Source organism: Triturus cristatus, chromosome 11 (genome assembly GCF_964204655.1).
Source record: "Triturus cristatus chromosome 11, aTriCri1.1, whole genome shotgun sequence".
Lineage (NCBI taxonomy): Eukaryota > Metazoa > Chordata > Amphibia > Caudata > Salamandridae > Triturus > Triturus cristatus.
The window spans coordinates 1062541407-1062560833 of NC_140594.1; the positions used below are offsets into that span (position 1 = coordinate 1062541407).

A 19427-nucleotide genomic window follows, 5' to 3' on the forward strand; every position below is an offset into this window, starting at 1 on the left:
ACCGAAGGTTTGTGCCGATGAGAAGGCGCGTTGATTGAAGAGATCGCGATCGAAACAATACCGCGATTTGGGGTGAGGATTGCGCGTCGATCTGGAAGCTGTTCAGAACCGGAGCGCGAAGATTACATCCGAGCCCGATGGCGGAAAAAAACAATCTGAGGATGGAGCCAAAGCCCATGCGCAATACCATCCAAAGGAGGAGTCACCGACCTTGTGACTTCCAAAGACTTTCCAAGAGGAAAAACAAACTGCAAACATCCAGGCCCAACACCAGATGGCGATCTATGCAAAAGTGTGCAATCTGCAGCTCATATGCCTCCAACATACATTTCCAAGACAGTCATACCAACCCTTGCATTAGCCTTGGAGTTAGTGTCCACACAAACATCTCTAGTATGCTTGTACAAAAACCTTTTTAACTGGTTAACAGAGGTATGTTCTTGAGAAAGGATTGCAATTGTGGTTTCTGGTCTAGTTCAGTGAAATAGAGGCCAGAATGTAATTAATTTATTTTTAATTTCACACCCATTTCCTGTAGCGTACAGTACACCAGGAGTATTTCTTCACTCATTCCCCCTTAGGCTTCACTATTAAGAACACACAGTTATCATCTCACACTTATGGCTATCCATGAACTGGAGAGAAGGGGCGGGGACCGCTTAGACAAGGGTTTAAATAAAGAGCCAAGTCTTCAGCTTCTTGCTGAAGTTAAGGACTAAGGGGGTGGCTCTGATCTGGAGGAGGGAGGTATTTCCATGCCTTGGGAGCCTAGTACGAGAAAGCGCGTGCCAGATCTGGATCAGCAGGGTGTTGAAGTTGATACAGCTGTTGAGGTAATATAGTAAAGATTGGATAAGCTTTATACATGTGTGTGAGGAGCTTGAAGAATGCAAATTTGTGGATGGGGAGCAGGTAGAGGTCTTAGAGTAGTGAGGTGATGTACATGCAGGGTACTATTCTAAGTGTGAGTTTTGCTGCTGAGTTTTGGATGACATTTAGTCTAGTAGTTAGCTGGGTGGAGATACCGACAGAGTGCGTTGCCATACTCTTGTGATAAGAACCTAAGTGTTGGTTCTGCATGTGTTAAATAGGAGCCACTTGAAGATTCTTCTGCCGGATCTCGAGTGTGTGAAATCAGGAGGAGGCGGCAAAGTTGATTTAGCTGGTCATTGAGAGTCTGGTGTCTACCACTATTCCTAGATTTCAGGCTGAGGGAAAATTAAATAAATAATTATTTTGCCCTCGTCGTCTGTCAAAATCCCCCCCCCCCCGCCACCCGGCCGCACCGCTCTTACCTGGACGGCCGCTGCTGCTGGGTCCTGCTACCCTGTGTACACTCTTACAACTACCTGTCACACTCCCAATAAATTCCCTGACCCTCATTGAAAAAATATTGCCTACAGAAATATCTTAAGCTGCCTGATTCTTGCCATTCTGTTTCCTAAGTATAGTATGGGATTGACTGTCCATGATGCGCAAAACACAACCAAAGTATTGGATGATGATGATGCTGATTCAATGTCTACAGCTTTAGGACTAATATCACCTCAGTTAAAAGCTCATAGGCACCGGATTTTGCAAAACAGAATGGCTCTTGATTTTGTCCTAGCTGGAACTGGACAAGTATGTGCCATTGTTGTTCCAGAATTTTGCTCCTACGTTTTCAATGTCTCATTGAGTATATGTCATCAAATAGAGAACATTTGTACACAAAATAAATATTTGCTTTAATATTGACGGGTGGAGTTATCTGATCCTGGTTGATAATCACATTTGAAGGTTATGGAACTATAATATTGGGGAATGTTTAAGTTCTTTTTCATAATATTCATTGTGATATTCAAACTAATTAGAGTTTGTATGTGCATATTTTACCCCTCAATAAAAATAAAGCACATGCGTTGCTGTTGCTCTTATCATTCCAGAGAGAGTGAGTGAGAGAGAGAATGGCGCCTACAGTACTTCTGAATATGAATTATATAAATATGATGATAATAATACGAATAATGAAGAGAATAGACTGATGCCAACTGAATTGCTTTAGAAGTTGTACAAGCTCAGACAAAAGAGATTTGTTGTATAATTTATATATATGTATTTGTTAGCGTCTTCTTACAGTTCCCTTTGCCCACTTATAAGTAATAGCACTGTTTCTGTTTTATTCACTTGTTTCCTGCTATGAGTTGTGATTGAAACCTATAACTTGTGTGCACTTGTGCATTTATCATTTCTAATGCTCATGGGGGCAAGTGGGATACTTTGTTGCCCATTTCGGTGACCCCGGTTTTCAAAGAGGATTCATGCAATTAGATTGTATTCCTGCAATCTTAGATAACCACATGAATGAGGATAGAGCTGAAAAGTGAGGAGATGCTACAAGAAACAGAATTAAGCAAGCACTGCTGCCCTAAAGAACACGTTATTTACCTTCGGTAACATCTTTTCTGGTAAAATTGCAGATTACCTACATAGTCAATTTCCCCAGGCGCCAGACTGAATCCAGAATCTTTCAAGCAATTGCCTCTCTTGGTTCCAGATATTACATCGGTACCACTGTAAGAGAGCACTTACGCACGCTGATGTCAGTTTTTTCTGATCTCTGTCCGAGTCCGCAGAGCCATAGAATATGGCAGTGTGCAGATATTGGACATTGGATTCTTATTAACAAACTAATTTAGTTCATTTCGCAGAATGGGGAAGAGGGAGGGTCGGTGAGGAAACTACAGTTAGAGTCTCTACCAGAAAAGGAGTTACCGGAGGTAGTTAACTTGTTCTCTAGGAGATTTCTTATGGCAGATTCCTCTCCCTGTGGATAGATCCAAAAGCAGCACACCTCCTCTGGTGCTGTGTGGTATGGCTCAGACCAAGTAATCCTGTAGGACAGGTTGAGCAAAGTGCCTGTCCCGCCAAACCTAGATATGCAGGCAGTAGCGATGGAGCAAGGATTCATGAAAGAAACTTGCTTGGATTCAATCCTCTCAAATAACACGTAATAATGTAATCAATCTGTTTCGGAAATACTAAAATCGCAATTCACCACAAACACTTTTATCTAAGGGAAGCTTTTCTACGTGCATTACTAACCCGTAACTTAATTGTTCTAAAATGTCCCACAAAACGCAGGATTTCTATTGAGCATGCGTCTACTGCATCTATGTAGTATGACTCTGTCGCTTTTGGTGGGAAACTTTTGCAGCTGCGCAATGGCACCAAAAATGGCCGCTTTGAACTCACATGCTAATGCACCTGCTACTGCTAAACTAAAACTTGTAAGTTCTATTAAACACTAATGCAAAAGAGCTAAATGAGTAAATGGGGATAGAGTAGATGTAAGTGGTTTACAGTGAAATCATTTGTTTCTGTGTTCTAACGTGTCTTTTTCTGATTTTATTATTAGCTCTTATTTGGGCCTCGGAGGGTGACTGGAATCCCTACCTCTCTTGAACTGCGCGCATGCGCATAGAGACTGGCCGGAAACAATGATGGCTCCCGTGTCACTCAGTCAAGGACACCTAGAATCAAGAAGTCTGGGAAGCTCAACTGATGACTCCTGGGAGAGCAACAATATTGAATAAAATGTTTAACTTACTGAGTAATGTGAAATACGTGTGGGAATAAAGCTATGGGAAAAGAAAATTAAGGGGCGGGCAGATAAACAATGACTCCGTAATTTTTACGTGGTGTGATGAATTCACCTCCTCATCCTGACCAATCAGAATAAGGGAAAACATAAAAATGTTACATTGGGGGGTGGTACACAAATCAGGAAACAGTATAATTGAGGTAAGATAGCTTGCGACCTCGTCCAACTTGTCCGATCTGTCATTCCGACTCATCACTGACCCAACGCGTATGCTGCTCCAGATTCTGTCCGAGACGCTGTCTCAGACCTTGCTGCTGCCGGAAACTCTGTCCGAGAGTTTGAGATGCTGATCGATAATCAATTCACCTAGAAGGGATTTGCAGAACTGGGACACCCGAGGAGAGTAGTGCCAGAGAGAGCTGGCGTTGTACATTAGAAGAAGTTACCCTTCCACATTTGAATCTGCCTGATCTTCTATCTGTAACCTGTCCTGGAGATTCTATCTGGTCCCTATCTACGGAGTTGGGTTCATCTTAGACCATAGGTAAATATAATCAGCAAATCTGTCTTTTATGCCTGCTTTCCCTTTCTAGGTACCGTCATCATTGATCATTTAACTCTGCTATGAATTATTTTTGTGTACTTTGCCTCTTGAAATGAAGGTGGTTACTGTAATTGAATTGTGACTCAGAAATCAATTTAGATAAAGGTTTTCACAACTTCTTGAGTCTGTGGCTATTCAGAGTAAAGAGGTAAATGTCATTCTACCTTAAATGCACAAATTAATTCTCCATCTCGACTCAGGGATTAGTGTGTTGTTGTTATTTATTATCAACCAAATGATCGATTCTTTGTATATCATGCTCGGATGGAATGTACATACTTACTTTTATTAGTGTTTTTATGATAACTCGTATCTTTTATTTCTGGAATGTAAGAATGAAGTTGCTTTTACGATACTTGTTATCGAAATAAAGCTACTTGACTGACTTTCTACCTTAAACTAACTCAGCAACCTGATTCATTGAGGAAAGGGAAATTATCATTATCGAGTTGGTAAGACTTGGTAAAGGTGAATAACAAAATTACAGGTATTACACAAAATTGATGTCAGCAGGGTTCTATTAGCTTATTGTGTGAATGTGTTTTGGGCCCAGGTGAGTATTAGGTGTGTATGTGTGACCAAAGCTGGTGACCGGCGCTCTATCAGTAGTGCTTGGTGAACATGTAGAGGGAAGCCCACGAAGGTAGCCTATTTACACAGAACAATCTACCGGGAGATAGTGTGTTTTGGTACCATTTTCCTCTTCTTCGCTCCAGAAAAGCCTACAAACAGTTGATCATCCAGGCAACGGTCTCTGGTCCGATCTATAAAAAAACTCAGTGCCCTCTTGGGATCAAGATTGTGAAGTCACTTAGGGTGAGGTCGAGCATAGCTAGTTGACAAGATAATGGATTGACTTACATGGTAGGGCGTTACTACCTTCACCAGGTGATATTGTCCAGAGAACCAGTTTGTCTGGTAAGAATAATATCAATAGATAGATTATAGATGAGGCCTGGAGTACACTAACTCAACTGACCTATGTTATGGCGAAGAGGAATGCTGTTTTTGTAGTGAGCAGGCGGAGAGGACAACTGTGCATGGGCTCGAAAAGGGTGTAAATTAAGTATGTGAGAAACACATTAAGGCCCCACTGTGGCATCATAAATGGTGTAGGTTGGAACCAGCCCCTATAAAAAATGGATTACAACAGGGGACTTGAAGTGGGAGGGCTGATCAGGCCTACCGAGGAAGGTCGAATGGGCTAAAAGGTAAACTTTAATCGTTGCCACAGCAAGGCCTTGCTAAGCTAATGAAAGGCAGAACAATAGAACATCTGAAAACTGGTCATTTAAGGGTTAGATGTGTCTGGTAGAGCACCAAGCAACAAACCTTTACCAATTTTTGACATAAATTGACTTTTTGGATGACACCTTGTCTCCTTGAAAATAGGATACGTTATCTGGTCCTGTTTTAAACTGGTTTGCTTCTTTCCTTCACAATAGAACTCAGGGAATCAAAATTAACCTATTAGACATTACACTGGTAACAATTGGAGTACCTCAAAGCTCCATACTCTCACAACGTTATTCAACTTGTTCTTGGAAACTCTTACGGACGTTTTGAAGATCTCAAACATTCATTACCACATGTACTCTGTTGATACACATTGGTATTTGAAAATATTCTCACCAGAAGATATCAAAACGCTCAATTGCACTCTGTTGAAAACCCACCCATCGCTGACCCACAATCAACTCTTGCTCAACACCATCAAAACTGAATTGATTTTGATCACCCCTCTCAATCACTCTGCCCCATAAAAGATTGGCTCAAACAACTTACAGCTCTCAACTGCTCCTCTCACATTATTACCTCTTCTCGATTCCTAGGCATAACTTTGGACAAACATCTTAAAATGCAAGATGATATCAGTGCAACCATCAGTGGCGCCAATCACCAACTTAACATTCTAAGGAAATTCAAACCCTTCTATGGATTTTCCGTTAGCAGTACAATCTCTAGTCATCTCCTTATTAGTTCCTGGGAGTGCCACTCTTGCTGGCCTACCCAAATAGAGATGGTGCCTTTAAAGGCCACATGGAGTTCAGTTGCGCACTGATAACAGGTTACAGGAGAATCAACCACAACAACCACATTTCTCCAGATCTAAAACATCTAAAATGGCTCCCTTATGAAGCTAGCATCCAATTGAAGATTGCATGTATGACGCACAAGGCCCTCCACCATAATACTCCTGTCTATTTGGCACAAAAACTCAAGCTATACAGTGGTAGTCACTCCTCAAGAAGCACGGACGTCCTGTTCTTGAAACCACAGAAGTTCAAACAAATAGAAAACCTACAACTTCTCCTCATCAGAGTTTTCCCCAAGTAATTGGAACACTTTACCACCTAAAATCACTTAAACTCTTTAGAAGGAGGATGCCTCTTCAAAAAAGAAGCAAAAAAGTTCTTGATGCATAGATTCTTTCTCTAAGAGCCTTCTTCAGCTTGGCTAACGTTCGGTGGACTACCTTGGATCTTGGAACTGATATGCTTAATGATGTACTGTATATATGTAACTCCATGATTTTCCGGTTTATGTTTGATTGGATTGCTTTATGTACAGAACTTTGATACCCGGGCAGGTCATGTTTGCGCTATATAAAACTCCATAAATATAAATACAATAAATCAATCAATCAATCAACTGATGCTGCTCAATCTAAACGTATGGAAGTTTAGAATGTTCATGTGTAACACGGCCCTACTGCTGAAACAAAAGGTCCTCTCATTCCAGCCTGCTCGGAGGATATGTGCTTATAGCCAGAAGTTCTGTGCACCACACTCTCCTCGCCCAGTCCGGTGCAACTAAAATGACTTGAGTCTGGTCTATTGATTTTCTTCAACACTCTGGGCAGGAGAGGGAGGGGCGGAAAGGCATATAGAAGTACCGATGTCCAGTGTTGGCGGAAGGCATCTCCGCGGCAAGACTGCCTTGGGAATTCCAAAAACGTTGAGTCTGCGCAATCTCTGTGGTGACAGATAGATGGGTTCTCCCCTTTGCTGGAAGATGCCCTGTTCCACCTTTGAGTATAACTGCCTTTCGTGATCCACTAGGCAACGTCGGCTGAGTTTGTATGCCAGAGAGTTTAAAAATCCTACCAGGTGTTGGGTGACCAGGGATATGTCCTAGGCATCCAGCCACTTCCAGAGACATAGAGCCTCCTTGTGCCGAATCCTCACACTGCCCTGTTTGATGCATTACCACATAGTGGTAGGTTGTTTGTGAGCATCTATATCCATTCCCCCTTGATGGTCAGGAGGAACATCTTCAGTGCCATGTGAATTCCTCGCAACATCAAAAGGTTAATGTGCAGCAAACTCTCTGCTGGGGACCAGAGTCCTCTGATCTCCGCTTCTCCCAGATGACCTCCACAACTTTGCAACAATGCATCCATATAGCAGTCAAACAGCCACCACTGCAGATCTTTTGTGTCTCCTTTAACACCTGTGTGGACTCCAACAAGTCTTCTTAGTGCTGAGCCAATGAGATGAGACTTCAGATCCCACTGCAAAGCCAGCCAGTACCACCTAGGTCAGGAGGCCCAAAAGCCTCAGAGCTGCTCTTACTTGGATCCAGGCTGAAACATCGGCATCATAGCCAGAATGCCCTAGACCCCTTGAGGTAGAAGAACAGCTCTGAAGAGCACTATGTCCAGAATGGCTCCAATGAAACTGAGCCTCTGAAGGATTCAGGTATGACTTTGGCACACTGATAAAAAAAAACTCAACAATGTCAACAGATTGGCCATCTTCTTACAACTGCTTGGTGCGAGCCCCCCATCAGGAGCTAGTAATCAAAGTATGGGAGGACCGGTATTCTCATTCTCCTCATATGAACAGCAACCACCACCATCACCTTTGTGAACACTCGAGGCTCACTGGTAAGACCGAAGGGAAGCATAGAGAACTGAAAGTCCTCGTGGACTACCTGAAACAGCAGCGAAAGTCGGTTATTAGGCAGGATGGGATGTGAAAGTATGCATCCTGCAGATCCAAAGCTACCATCCAGTCTCCTGGAGGCAGAGTAAGCATTTTGATCTTGACCTTCCTGGAGGAAGAAGTTCAGAAGGCAAGGGTCGAGAATAGGGTGAAGGCCACCACCCCTCCTTGGTACAAGAAAATAATGGGAATAACTGCAAGTTCTGATGACTTATACCGGCACCCTTCCTATTGCTCCCTTGGCCAAGATAGTAAGTCCGTCTCCACGGAGTGTGGACAAGTGATCCTCTGGGAAGTTTAAGGTGTATGTGGCATGTACAGGTGATAGGACAGGAAAAGTATCCTTGCTCTACGATATGGAGAACAAAGAACAGTAGAATTTATTTCAGTTAATTAAAACCATAAACATGTACATACACTTAAAACAAGTTCATGATTAAAAACCTCTACATAAAACCATACCATTGGACATGACTAAAAAACAAACATTGTAACTAAGTGAATGACCCCCTAAGTATACTGAGCATTAGCAATCAGCAAAATGGGAAAGATTCAGCTACCGTCATTTTGGACAAAACACAATTGGCCGTCCAACTGTTGCCAGCGGCATCTTAGGGGACTGACTTTAAAATGATAGTCTTTGTTGCTCGGTGGCCTTGCTTTCCTTGAAACATTCTAAAGCAGAGTCAGCCTTCGCACCGACAGTTATGAGCTGTTGAAAGGCATGTCCATTAAAGATTGGTGGACATCGGAGAAAAAATAGTGGAAGCATCCAGGCATGGCACCTTAGCACCATGCTGGTTCAGACTGCTCTACTCATGCAGTTGGTAGTGTCTAGAATATTGTCCCAGGAGACGTGATTTATTAACTGACCTGTTAGAAACTGGGTTTCTGGTTGGCAGAGGTATGTACCCTGTTCAAGCAGGATATTATCCTAGTCAGGGCTTAAAGAGGTAATGTGTAAAGTATTTGTGCAACACTTCAAACAGTAACACATTGAAAACACCACAAAAAAAGTCCATGCTAGGTTAGAAAACTAGATTATGATTTTATAAATAAATCAGGACCAAAACAACAAAATATTCAATAAGTAGAAGGCAAGACATGAATTTTTAAAGATTAAAATTGAAAAACTGTTCTTAGAAGAAAGAAGCGCCTATGGGAATATCTGGTCATGTTGCACCAGTGCAGAGTCAAGAGTTTAGGCCAACCGCAATGGAGCGCTGGCCGGATATAGGTGCCACACAAGTCCCGCTGAACAAAAGTACCTTGATCTTGGCCGCAACAGCGAGATGTGGGGTGAAGCCGAGTGATGCTTTGGTGTTGATTCCGCAGTCGAGGTGATGTGTCGATGTTCTCTATGCACAATGGTGATACGCTGGTTCTGAAGACAAAGCACTGGTTCCGAGATGAGTTGGTTCCAAGTGCGATGTGCTGGGTTTCTCTACGCAGTCGAGGGGATGCGTCGATCAACCCTCACTGCAGTGGCAGCAAAGCAGTAGTTTTGGTGCATCCGATGCTAGTCCCAAGTGCGATGTGCCAGCTCTGTTCCCGCAACATGCAAAACATAAAAGTACATATCCTACCTTTTAATTACAGGGGTGACGTATGTGTAATAAAAGGGGAGTTTAAGGCTGCCAAGGGGTTTTACATGCCAAGTTGACATGGTGGTGTACACTGCACGCACAGGCCCTGCAGAGGCAGGCCCAAGTCATGCTTTAAAGTGCTACTTTTGTGGGTGGTACAATCAGCACTGCAGGCCCACTAGTATCATTTAATTTACAGGCACCGGGCACATGAAGTGCACTATACTAGGGACTCAAGGATAAATTAAATATGCTAATTGTGGGTAAGTCAATCAAACCATGTTTATTGGAGAAGCACATGCGCTTTAGCACTGACTGGCAGTGGTAAGTGCGCAAAATCCTAAGGCCAACAAAAATTAAACAGTAAAATTGGAGGCAAACAGGCAAAATGTTTGGGGGATGACCACCCTAAGGCTGTCAGGTCTAACATGCCCTAAGAGCCGGCCTAGTTGAGGAGAAAACTTTCTTGGTTAATGTATCCATCCGTGTTGATTCCCTGAGCTGGTGTAGTAGGGAATGCGTTGGAGTTCAGCCAACTCAAAGGCTTGAAACACCAGACTCCCCAGCGTGGGATTCTAGAGAATAAAGTCTGGGACTCTGGGGTCAGGTCTATGTTGCCTTGCCAACCGTCTATTTACTGCCGAACAAGAACCTGGTTTGACCCAGGTTCCCATCAAGCTATTGGGGAGAGAATCAGTGAGTGGTAACTGGTGTTCTTGGCTTGTTTCCCCTTGGTTCAGAACCTTTGTAAGTACATTAGACTTTACTTCCTCGATGTGCAGAATCAATTTGAGAACCTGCGCTACCCTCCTTATGACTGTGGCAAGAGAAAGATTTTAAAGGGCCCGTGCTGGAGTTAGTGAGGAAATACCAGTATCAGGGCAAGTGTCCAGGCTACTGGCATTCTGAAAATCATCAAATATGATACCATTAAAGTATTATTCATGGAAACCACCTTCCTCCCCAAAATAGCGAAATGTTCTGAGTGGAAATACTGTTAAAATCTGGGGGCCGGAGCTTGACTCTCAACGTCTGCTAAAACAATCAAACTCACTTCTGACATCAGTGACATCATAGCCGGTGTCAGGTGGTGACTCAGTCGGATCAGAGGAGGTGCTGGCAGCAGCAGCACTGGGTAGGCCGCTGGACTGATGCTATTGAAACCTGCTCCTAAGAGAGGCTAGTTGTTGGGCCTGGCATCTAACCTAAAGTCACTGGAATCGGATTTGAGGAAGGTGTTGCCCGCTTGGGGTTACCTTGGTAGAGTCGACGTGAGGGAAAAATCCGCCGGCAGCAACTCGGAGTCCTCAAAGGGATCAGACAAAGCACCAACGATCTTCTAATAGGCCTGTTTCAGCTTGACAATCTGTTGCAGTACTGCTGTCTGTTCAGGGTGGGGATGAATCAGGATCAGCGCTGGCACAGACTCTCTGGAAAGAGACCGGCTCTGTGGCTTAGAGACACCAAGTCAATTGCGAGACTCAGAACGCTGGAAGCGAAGAGATGGAGTTCCTTGCTTCACATTTTTGTGTTTCTTGTGCTATGTTCTGGATTTACCAGACCAGCGCAACTTTGACAAAGACCATTTGTGGCAGCGGGCTCAAGAGCGGGAACGAGTCAGAGCTCCTGACCTAGAACAGTGCCGCTTCTTCGACTTCCTGAGTTTGGCGACTTCGAACTTGGGTTTGCTTTCTCAGATGGCCTTCTTATTAATTTTATTACAGCATTTATACAACTTCAAATCGTGTTTAGCGGCGAAGCACCACAGACAATCATCATGGGTGTCAGTAACTGACAACTGTCTGTTACAGGACCTACACTGCTTGAACCTTGTTGTTTTGGGGAGAGACATGGTGCACACTTTTGTGAAAACTTCAGAATGGTAGGATGAGCTCTCTGGATAGGCATCGGTAGGCGCTGAATTAATTGATGTCCGCCTGTGCTCTTATAGTGGCCCGATGTCCTTTCCGGAGCAGACTGACCCGATGTGGAGGCACACAACAGCTTGAAAGTTTCTGGATACAGTCTGGCTAGTGAGGAAATTCACATGGTGAGGAATCTGCACTAAGAGGTCCCTATGGCCATTCATAGTTACTGTTTAGCTGCATGAACAATAGAGCCACAGAAGAAGCAACATCAATGGAAGTGATAAGAAATGCCTACTGAGCAAAACAAAACAGATCATCTAGCATTACACAACAACTATGGCCAGTTGCAACGTCCTATAAAAAGTATTGGGTAGTGCAAATAATGCACTGTTGGCAAAAGCAGGTTTGAATAAGCATTCCTTTGGCTTGCTTATCTGAAGAAGAGAGTGGAGGGTGCAATTATATTTAGCTTGCTTTATCTTTGGATCACACTTTTGACAATTCCCAAATCAGAGGGGAATAAGCCTTCCTCTGGCTTGCTCACTCAAAGAAGAAAAGGGAAGGGGCAGTTATATTAGCTTGTTTTCTCTTTGGATCACAGTTTTGACATTTCCTAAATTACAGAAAATATCTTTGGAGCTGCTGACTTAAACTTTACCTGGGTGCGTTGCTGCGTGTCCATCAACTGCAGCTTTGACTGGCTCTCTGCCAGTTCATTTTCTAACAGCTGTATCCTGTGGTGGTTCTGGGATCTGAAAATAGAGAATTGGGACAGTCTTGTGAGAGAGGCCTTCAAGATGGAAAAGCGAGAAAGTGATTGGCAGTGGGACCTGATCCCTTTACCTTTCTTTTCTCAGGCCTGCAATGTCCGAGTCCTTGCTTCCAAGCTCAATCTGCAACTTCTCCACGGTCTGCTGTAACCGGTTGTGAGAAGTTAGAACATTCTCCAAGGTACTTGAAATTTTGAGTTTGTCTTCCTTCACATCAGACAGCTGCCGCTGAAGTGAACTGATCTAAAGAGAAAAGTTAGAGGTCACACAATGTTTCTTCCGTAAGAAAGGGTTTAGGTGGGTGACAAAAGAGGAGCCTGAGGACCTACTATGTAACCTAGTGTGGATTTGAGTGTAATGGTACATGGAAGTGATGCCCCTAGGTCACAGCTGAGAAGCATTATGAAGGTAACAGCGGTGAAGATGCCCACAGAAAGGCAAGCACTAACCAAAAGTATATACAAAAGAACTGAAGAACAAGTTACTTACCTTTGGTAACACTCTTTGTGGTGGATACTATAACTGCAGATTCCTCACCTTTAGACTATCCCCAAGTGCCAGACTGGATACAAAAGATTTTACAGCAATGATTCCACAGGTAGGTGGTGCCGTGCGACTCCGCACCGACTTCGTTCTGACCCAGAAATGATGATTGAGCAGTATATAAGCGCCTCCCCACTCCATTAACAGTAGTTTTTTTCTTGCTTGACTCTGTCTTGACTAAGAACAAGGACACCAACTAGTGGTAGATGGCGATCTCTGAAAGTGGTGAGGGTATGATTTGTTTCAGTGTCCCAATCGATTAAAAATTACCTCCAGTGAGCCAATGTCAGAATGTTGTCTTGGTTACCCCCTTATGCCAAGATTTACATACAAAATATCAGTAACATAATTTTGCCATTGATTCTGCTCTTATACCCTTTGTCATAAATTGCCTCCAGTATGTCAGAATCAGCATTTTCTCAAGGTTTGCTTCTCTTTACCAGACCCTCACATCCCCAGTAAGCCATGCTTGCCAAATATTACCTACAGCATGGCAGCACCTGTGTTTTGCTATAGATGCCCTCAAATGCCAAGAATTACTTCCAGTATGTCAGGGCCTGCATTTTTTAAAATGTCCTCCCTTGTGCCAAGAATTATGTCCTATATGCCAGCAACAGCAAGTTACCTTGAGTCCCTTCATAAGCCAAGAATTATTTCAAGTAGGCCATGGTGATCAGTAAATTCACTAGCATAAAACACAGTAACAAAAACACACTCTTACTTTCTTACACTCACTTACTATCACTCATACTCACTCCCTGTCATTCACTCCCCGTCCCATTGACTCCCTCGGCCACTCACTCTTTCATTTACTTATTCTGAATCCTACTCACTCCCACTCACTGTAACACACACAGAAATGTACCCGCACACTCACCGATTCTCACTCACCCTCCCAAACACGCTAATACACACACCTTTTCACAATCACTGACCCTCACAGACAACTACTGGCATAAAGGGTGCTCTGATCTGAACTCTTGGTGTACATGTGCTTTGCTTTAATAAATACATTTCATAGGCTCCTCAGGCCTCTGTGATCTGGTGCAACTGCACCTGCTGCATAATTGATAGCTGCACCCGACTCAATTCCATATTTTAATTTACTCACACTCTGTCGTTATTTATACTCACCCATTATTCCTCATTCAGATTAACCCTTATTGATACTCTCATACACAATAAACTACCATACACACTCATCTCATTCTCTCTTGATCACTCCTAAACACACATTCACTCAGACATGCACAAAGAAACAACACTAGATTATGTTTATTCACTTACCTTTCTTCCTTTGCTGACAACTCCAAGGCTCAATGGCAGCAGCAGGGCAGGAATCTGGTGTTAGGCATTGGAACCAGTCAGCCCTGATTCCCAGCAAGGACACATACAGAGCAGCAAGTCCAGGGTTACAAAAGGAAAACCCCACTTCAAGCACTCTCCCAGATTCGTGATAGGACTGGAAGAACAGTCCTATCAGAAGCTAGAACAGTGCTTGAGATCCTGCCACGGTCTGGCTCCTCAAAGGCCTCAGAGATGCACTGATATGCCCCGACAACATTTTAGAAGATGTATTAGGCTACCTGGATCATGCACAAGATAACTGCCAAATATAATTAAATGGATGCACGTTCCAGACATCTACCTACAGCATGAAGTGTTTTTAAACAAATTTCTGTAGCTGGGTCATGCCTCAGCTCCCTCCTCTTGTCATCAGGAGCTTGGAGAGGCCAAGAGGGCTGACCTGCGCGCTGGCCTGTTCATGAAAACATGAAAAGTCTTGTTTTCATGAACATTGCTAAGTTCATAGAACAGTGTGGGGCAATGTTTAGGGCATTACATGGCACCTCACAGGCGGCAGGGCTGCCCTCTAAAGTCCCTGTAGGGGAGCTGCCACTGACCTCAACCACAATAAGAAGTACCAGTGTGCAGATTCCTAAATTGAGACCTTTTTAGGTGAAAAAATTGAGATCATTTCACATAACAGAGAGGCGTGTGGGCAGTGAGCGATCTGCAGGTAGGTAGATCATCCTCCAGAAACAACCTCACTGAAGGCAAGTAATTTGTCTTCTGAGGGATACTTGTAACTGCAGAGTTCTCATCTTTAGAATAGATACCAAAGCAGCACCTCCCAAGGTGGTGAGTCTGTGGAATGGCTCAGAACTAAAAGTCCTGCAGGACTGAACGTCCGGAATGCCCTTCCCATTGGACCTGACTGTCAAGGCAATAGTGCTTTGTGAATGTCGGCACTGACTCCCATATCGCAGCATGACAGATGTCAAGGACAGGCACTCTGCATGCCAGCGCAGTGGCAACAGCCTTGGCCCTGGTGGAATGGGTCCTCAACCCCACCTAAGACTGCTTCCTGGTCAGTGCATTGCAAATCTTAATGCGAGGACTATCCATCTGGACAGTCTAATCTGCACTGCTGCGCCTTTCCTTGCCCCAGAGAACCCCACAAAGAGCTGATCATCCACCCAATAGTATTTGTTGTGATCGGTTTGGAAGCTTAAAGTTCAGTTGTGGGCCAGCCAGTAGAGTGCCTCCTTCTTCAAGAGGTGAGGTGGGGCAAAGAACGTTGGTAGACTTAGCCACCTTGTTCTGGGAAACAGGTGGTGTAAGGCGATTGCACCAAGAGAGCCAGACGTTCACTCATACAACGAGCTAAAGCCACACTGAACAGAAACAGTCTTCAGAGTTGGGCGGCGTAGTGGACAAGCGTGCACTGGTTCACATGGTGTGCACATGGGAAATGTGAAGACCCAATTAAGTAGCACCGCAAAGGGTTTTAGAGGATATAAATGAGCCAAACCATTTAGAAATCCCATCACAACAAATGATTTAAACAGGGACGGCTAGTCTAATAAACGTAAAAAGGCTGAATGGGCAGAAAGATAATCTTCAACTGTTCCTAAAGCAGATCCTTGCTGGGCCAGAGGTAAAACAAATAGGAAGTCTGACAGTTTGACCAGCAATGGATCAGGATTACAGGTGCCACACCAAATTGTCCCAGCACCCATTGTTGAGAAACTTTGTCGAACGATGTAGGACATCCAGGATGAAATCCATAACTTCGGGAGGAAGATCAAATGCCATCATGTGCTGCTGCTCAATCTCCATGCAGATTGTGCAGGATCAGGTGGGGGGCAGAGGCTCCTACTGCAGGGGAAGCCTAATCAGAGGACAGATGCTCGTGCCCAGATGTTCTGCGTACCACACTCTACTAGCCCAATATGGAGCCACTAGGATGACTTGGGCCCGGTTGTTCCTGACCTTTTCAGAACTCAGTGCACAAGAGGAAGAGGCGGAAAGGCATACAGGAGTCCTGTGCTCTACTCTTGCCTGAAGAATTCCAAAGCTCAATAGAGTAGGGAAGTTCCCCTATCGCTTATTAAAATATTTACTAAGGCTATGGTCAAAATTAGGCTGTCAGTGGAGTTGCAGCTCTTTAAAATTAATTTTAATTTGATTCTAAATCAGTATCTAGGCTCTGCTGGTAGATATCAGTACTAAAATCACTTGTGGACTATGGAGGCTTAGAATCAGAATACATAATTTGTAGTACATGGATTTGAGGATATTTTGCCACTGCCAGCCAAGAGGAAAATAATGCAGTCATTTTTCATTCCGGAAAGGGGAGAAATACAATCACATTATGAAAAGAGCTGGGGCTGGCCTTATACTGAGCACTCAAGCTTAGATCTTTATCACCAAAGGCAGAAGAACTTTATGGACTTGCCTGGAACTGAACATTGGGTGTCAAGTTCAACAATCATCTCTGATAGAAGACTGAATGGAATCAGCAGACCCCCAGGCCCCAGAAACAACTCTGGGTCAGTATCCAGATGCTGGTGAAATCACTAGCTCTCCTTGTGAGCTTTTGAATAGAGTTAAGGGAAGGGAGATGTTCAGGAAGTAAAAGTTTATTACCTGTAATTTCCTAGGGAATCCTCATCAAAGCACTAAATTGCCCCACCCACGCACGAGATCTCGGAGCACTTTGCAAAATAAAAACTTATATGCAAGAAATGTATATATCTACACATACATACACACACATATATACATATTTACAGATGCACACATACATATATAGTCTGTAAAAGACTGAAGACATACACACACACACACATATATATATATATATATATATATATATATATATATATATTTGCCACAATGGGATCCAATCGATCCTGCGCGCTCAAGTGCGGGTGCTCTGCATAGGGGTCGGATCCAGACCCAGTTCATCAATTTTACTTCCAATGATGCGGCACACAGGGATTCAGTTAAGTTTAGTTGATTTATTCAGCAAACACTCAACCAACGCGTTTCAGCCTCCTGGCTTTGTTCACGGTCAGTGAGCCCTCTTCTCTTTCTACATTTATACCATGTAGCCATTATGAGGCATTATGGGATCTGTAGTTTCACATTGCAATTTGCACAATCAACATACATTGTATGAGGGACAATTAGGCAATAAAGTTATTTAAATCATAACTGTTAATTCACACTGCCATTCATATGGTTCGCGCTAAGCAGCAAATCACTTAAGGTCATGTGTATAGTACCATGAATCATTCCTTCTGTGAAAATTAATATATATTGGTATAGTACCATACAGTTCGCGCTAAGCAGCAGATATTTTTAAGACATGTTAGGTGCCAAAAAATCACTATGTAAGTAATGTGATTGGATCTTGGTAAAGTACCCATTGTAAAAAAGTTTGTAACCCTCAATGTGATTTGGTATAGTACCCCAACTTGTAATTACAGCAGTTTTAACATGTCTTTCTTGATCATTATGCTGGTCCGTTCCAATTAGTTCTCAGTCTAAATGTACATAAAGTTCCTCGTCATTGTTCATCCCTTTAGGGGTCTTTGTTCTCAGTCGGATGATGCACTTAGATTCAATTTGGCGTAGTTTCTTTATACGATTTCCTCCTCGTTCATCTTGTGATATCATATGAATTCCAAAGAAACTCATCGCTCTCCAGTTACTTCCTTGACATGACGCCATATGTTTGGCAGTGGCGTAGGTTACATCTTTATTTTTTACTGCTCTCACATGTTCAAGGATGCGTTTCTTCAACATACAGATTGTACTTCCGATGTACCGCATCCCACAATTACATTCAATTATGTATACCACATGTGTTGATGTGCATGTGATTCTTTGGTCTATTTTGAATGTTTTGCCATCAGGTTCTGTAAATGAGTTCATGTTTCTTCCGATCTTGCATGCTTTGCATGTGTTGCACTTCTTAAAGCCTCTTTGTTGGTGTTCTAGCCAGTTCATTTGGTCACTTTCCTTAAAATGGCTCGGTACTAGTGCATCTTTCAGAGATTTGGTCTTTCTGTACGATACCATTGGTCCGTTACCTAATGTTTTCCCTATGTCAGGATCACCCGAAATCAGATGCCAATATTTCTTAATTTTATTTATTATTTGGCCACTTTCCTTGCTGTAGGTTGTGACAAATCTTGGTATTTGGTCCTTTTTCTGTATGTTGCTTCTGGGTTTAAGAATTTCTGTTCTTGATTTCATATCAATCCTTCTCTTGGCTTTTTGTAGGTCTCTTTCATTGTAGCCTCTTGCTCTTAGTCTATCCATTGATGCTGCAATCTGATTATCTGTGTCTTTCGGTTCAGAGCAATTCCGTTTTAATCGGGTGAACTCTCCATAGGGTATACTCTTAATCAGACTAGTCGGATGGAAGCTGGTGCCATGAAGAATGCTGTTTGTCGCCGTTTTTTTGCGAAACAGTGTGGAATGGATTTTATTATCTTCAATGTAAATTTTGGTGTCCAAAAAATCAATTTCTTTGCTGCTTGACATACATGTGAAGGATAAGCCAATGTCATTATTTTTCAGTTTTGAATAGTATTGTTCGAAGCTCTGTTGTGATCCGTTCCAGATTATGAATAGATCATCAATGTATCGGACCCAAAGTATTATGTTGTCCAATTCTACTTGATTTTCAGAGCCCCATGCTGTCACCTTCTCCCACCAGCCCATGGTGATATTGGCATAGTTTGGAGAAAATGATATGCCCATGGCTGTACCACACTGTTGTCTGTACAACTGTTTGTTGAAAAGAAAAACATTGTTCGTTAGGCATATTTCAATCATTTGAAGTAGCATGTTTGTGTGCTGAAGTTCTGAGATATTTCTTTGGCTCAAAAAATATTTACAGGCTCTTAGTCCTACTTCATGCCTTATAGATGTATATAGGGATACCACGTCAATTGTAATTAAAAGATATTGTTCGCACCAATTTATTCCCTCTAGAATCCGAAGGAAGTCACCCGTATCTTGTATGTATGAGCTCATTGATTTCGCGATTGGTGCCAGAAAGGTATCCACATATTGGGACATGTTCTCATACAATGATTCACAGGATGAAACAATTGGTCTTCCCGGTGGGTTTGTGAGAGTCTTGTGTATTTTGGGCAAAAAGTATATCGTGGGTATAACTGGAAAATCGTTAGTGAGAAATTTAAGTTCTTCTGCGCTCAAGAGA

The 19427-nt window shown here is 43.0% G+C and overlaps 1 protein-coding gene across 2 annotated transcripts in view; it reads right to left on the reverse strand.

Moving 5' to 3' along the window:
• Positions 1 to 19427, reverse strand: part of CCDC150 (coiled-coil domain containing 150) — a 343163-nt gene that overhangs the window by 89434 nt on the left and 234302 nt on the right. For both annotated transcript variants that reach the window (XM_085635385.1, XM_085635384.1), the window contains exons 19-20: positions 12432 to 12601; positions 12247 to 12340 (exon numbers count right to left, since the gene is read on the reverse strand). In XM_085635385.1, coding sequence (XP_085491511.1) covers positions 12247 to 12340; positions 12432 to 12601 — 264 coding nt within the window. The remainder of the gene's footprint in view (positions 1 to 12246; positions 12341 to 12431; positions 12602 to 19427) is intronic.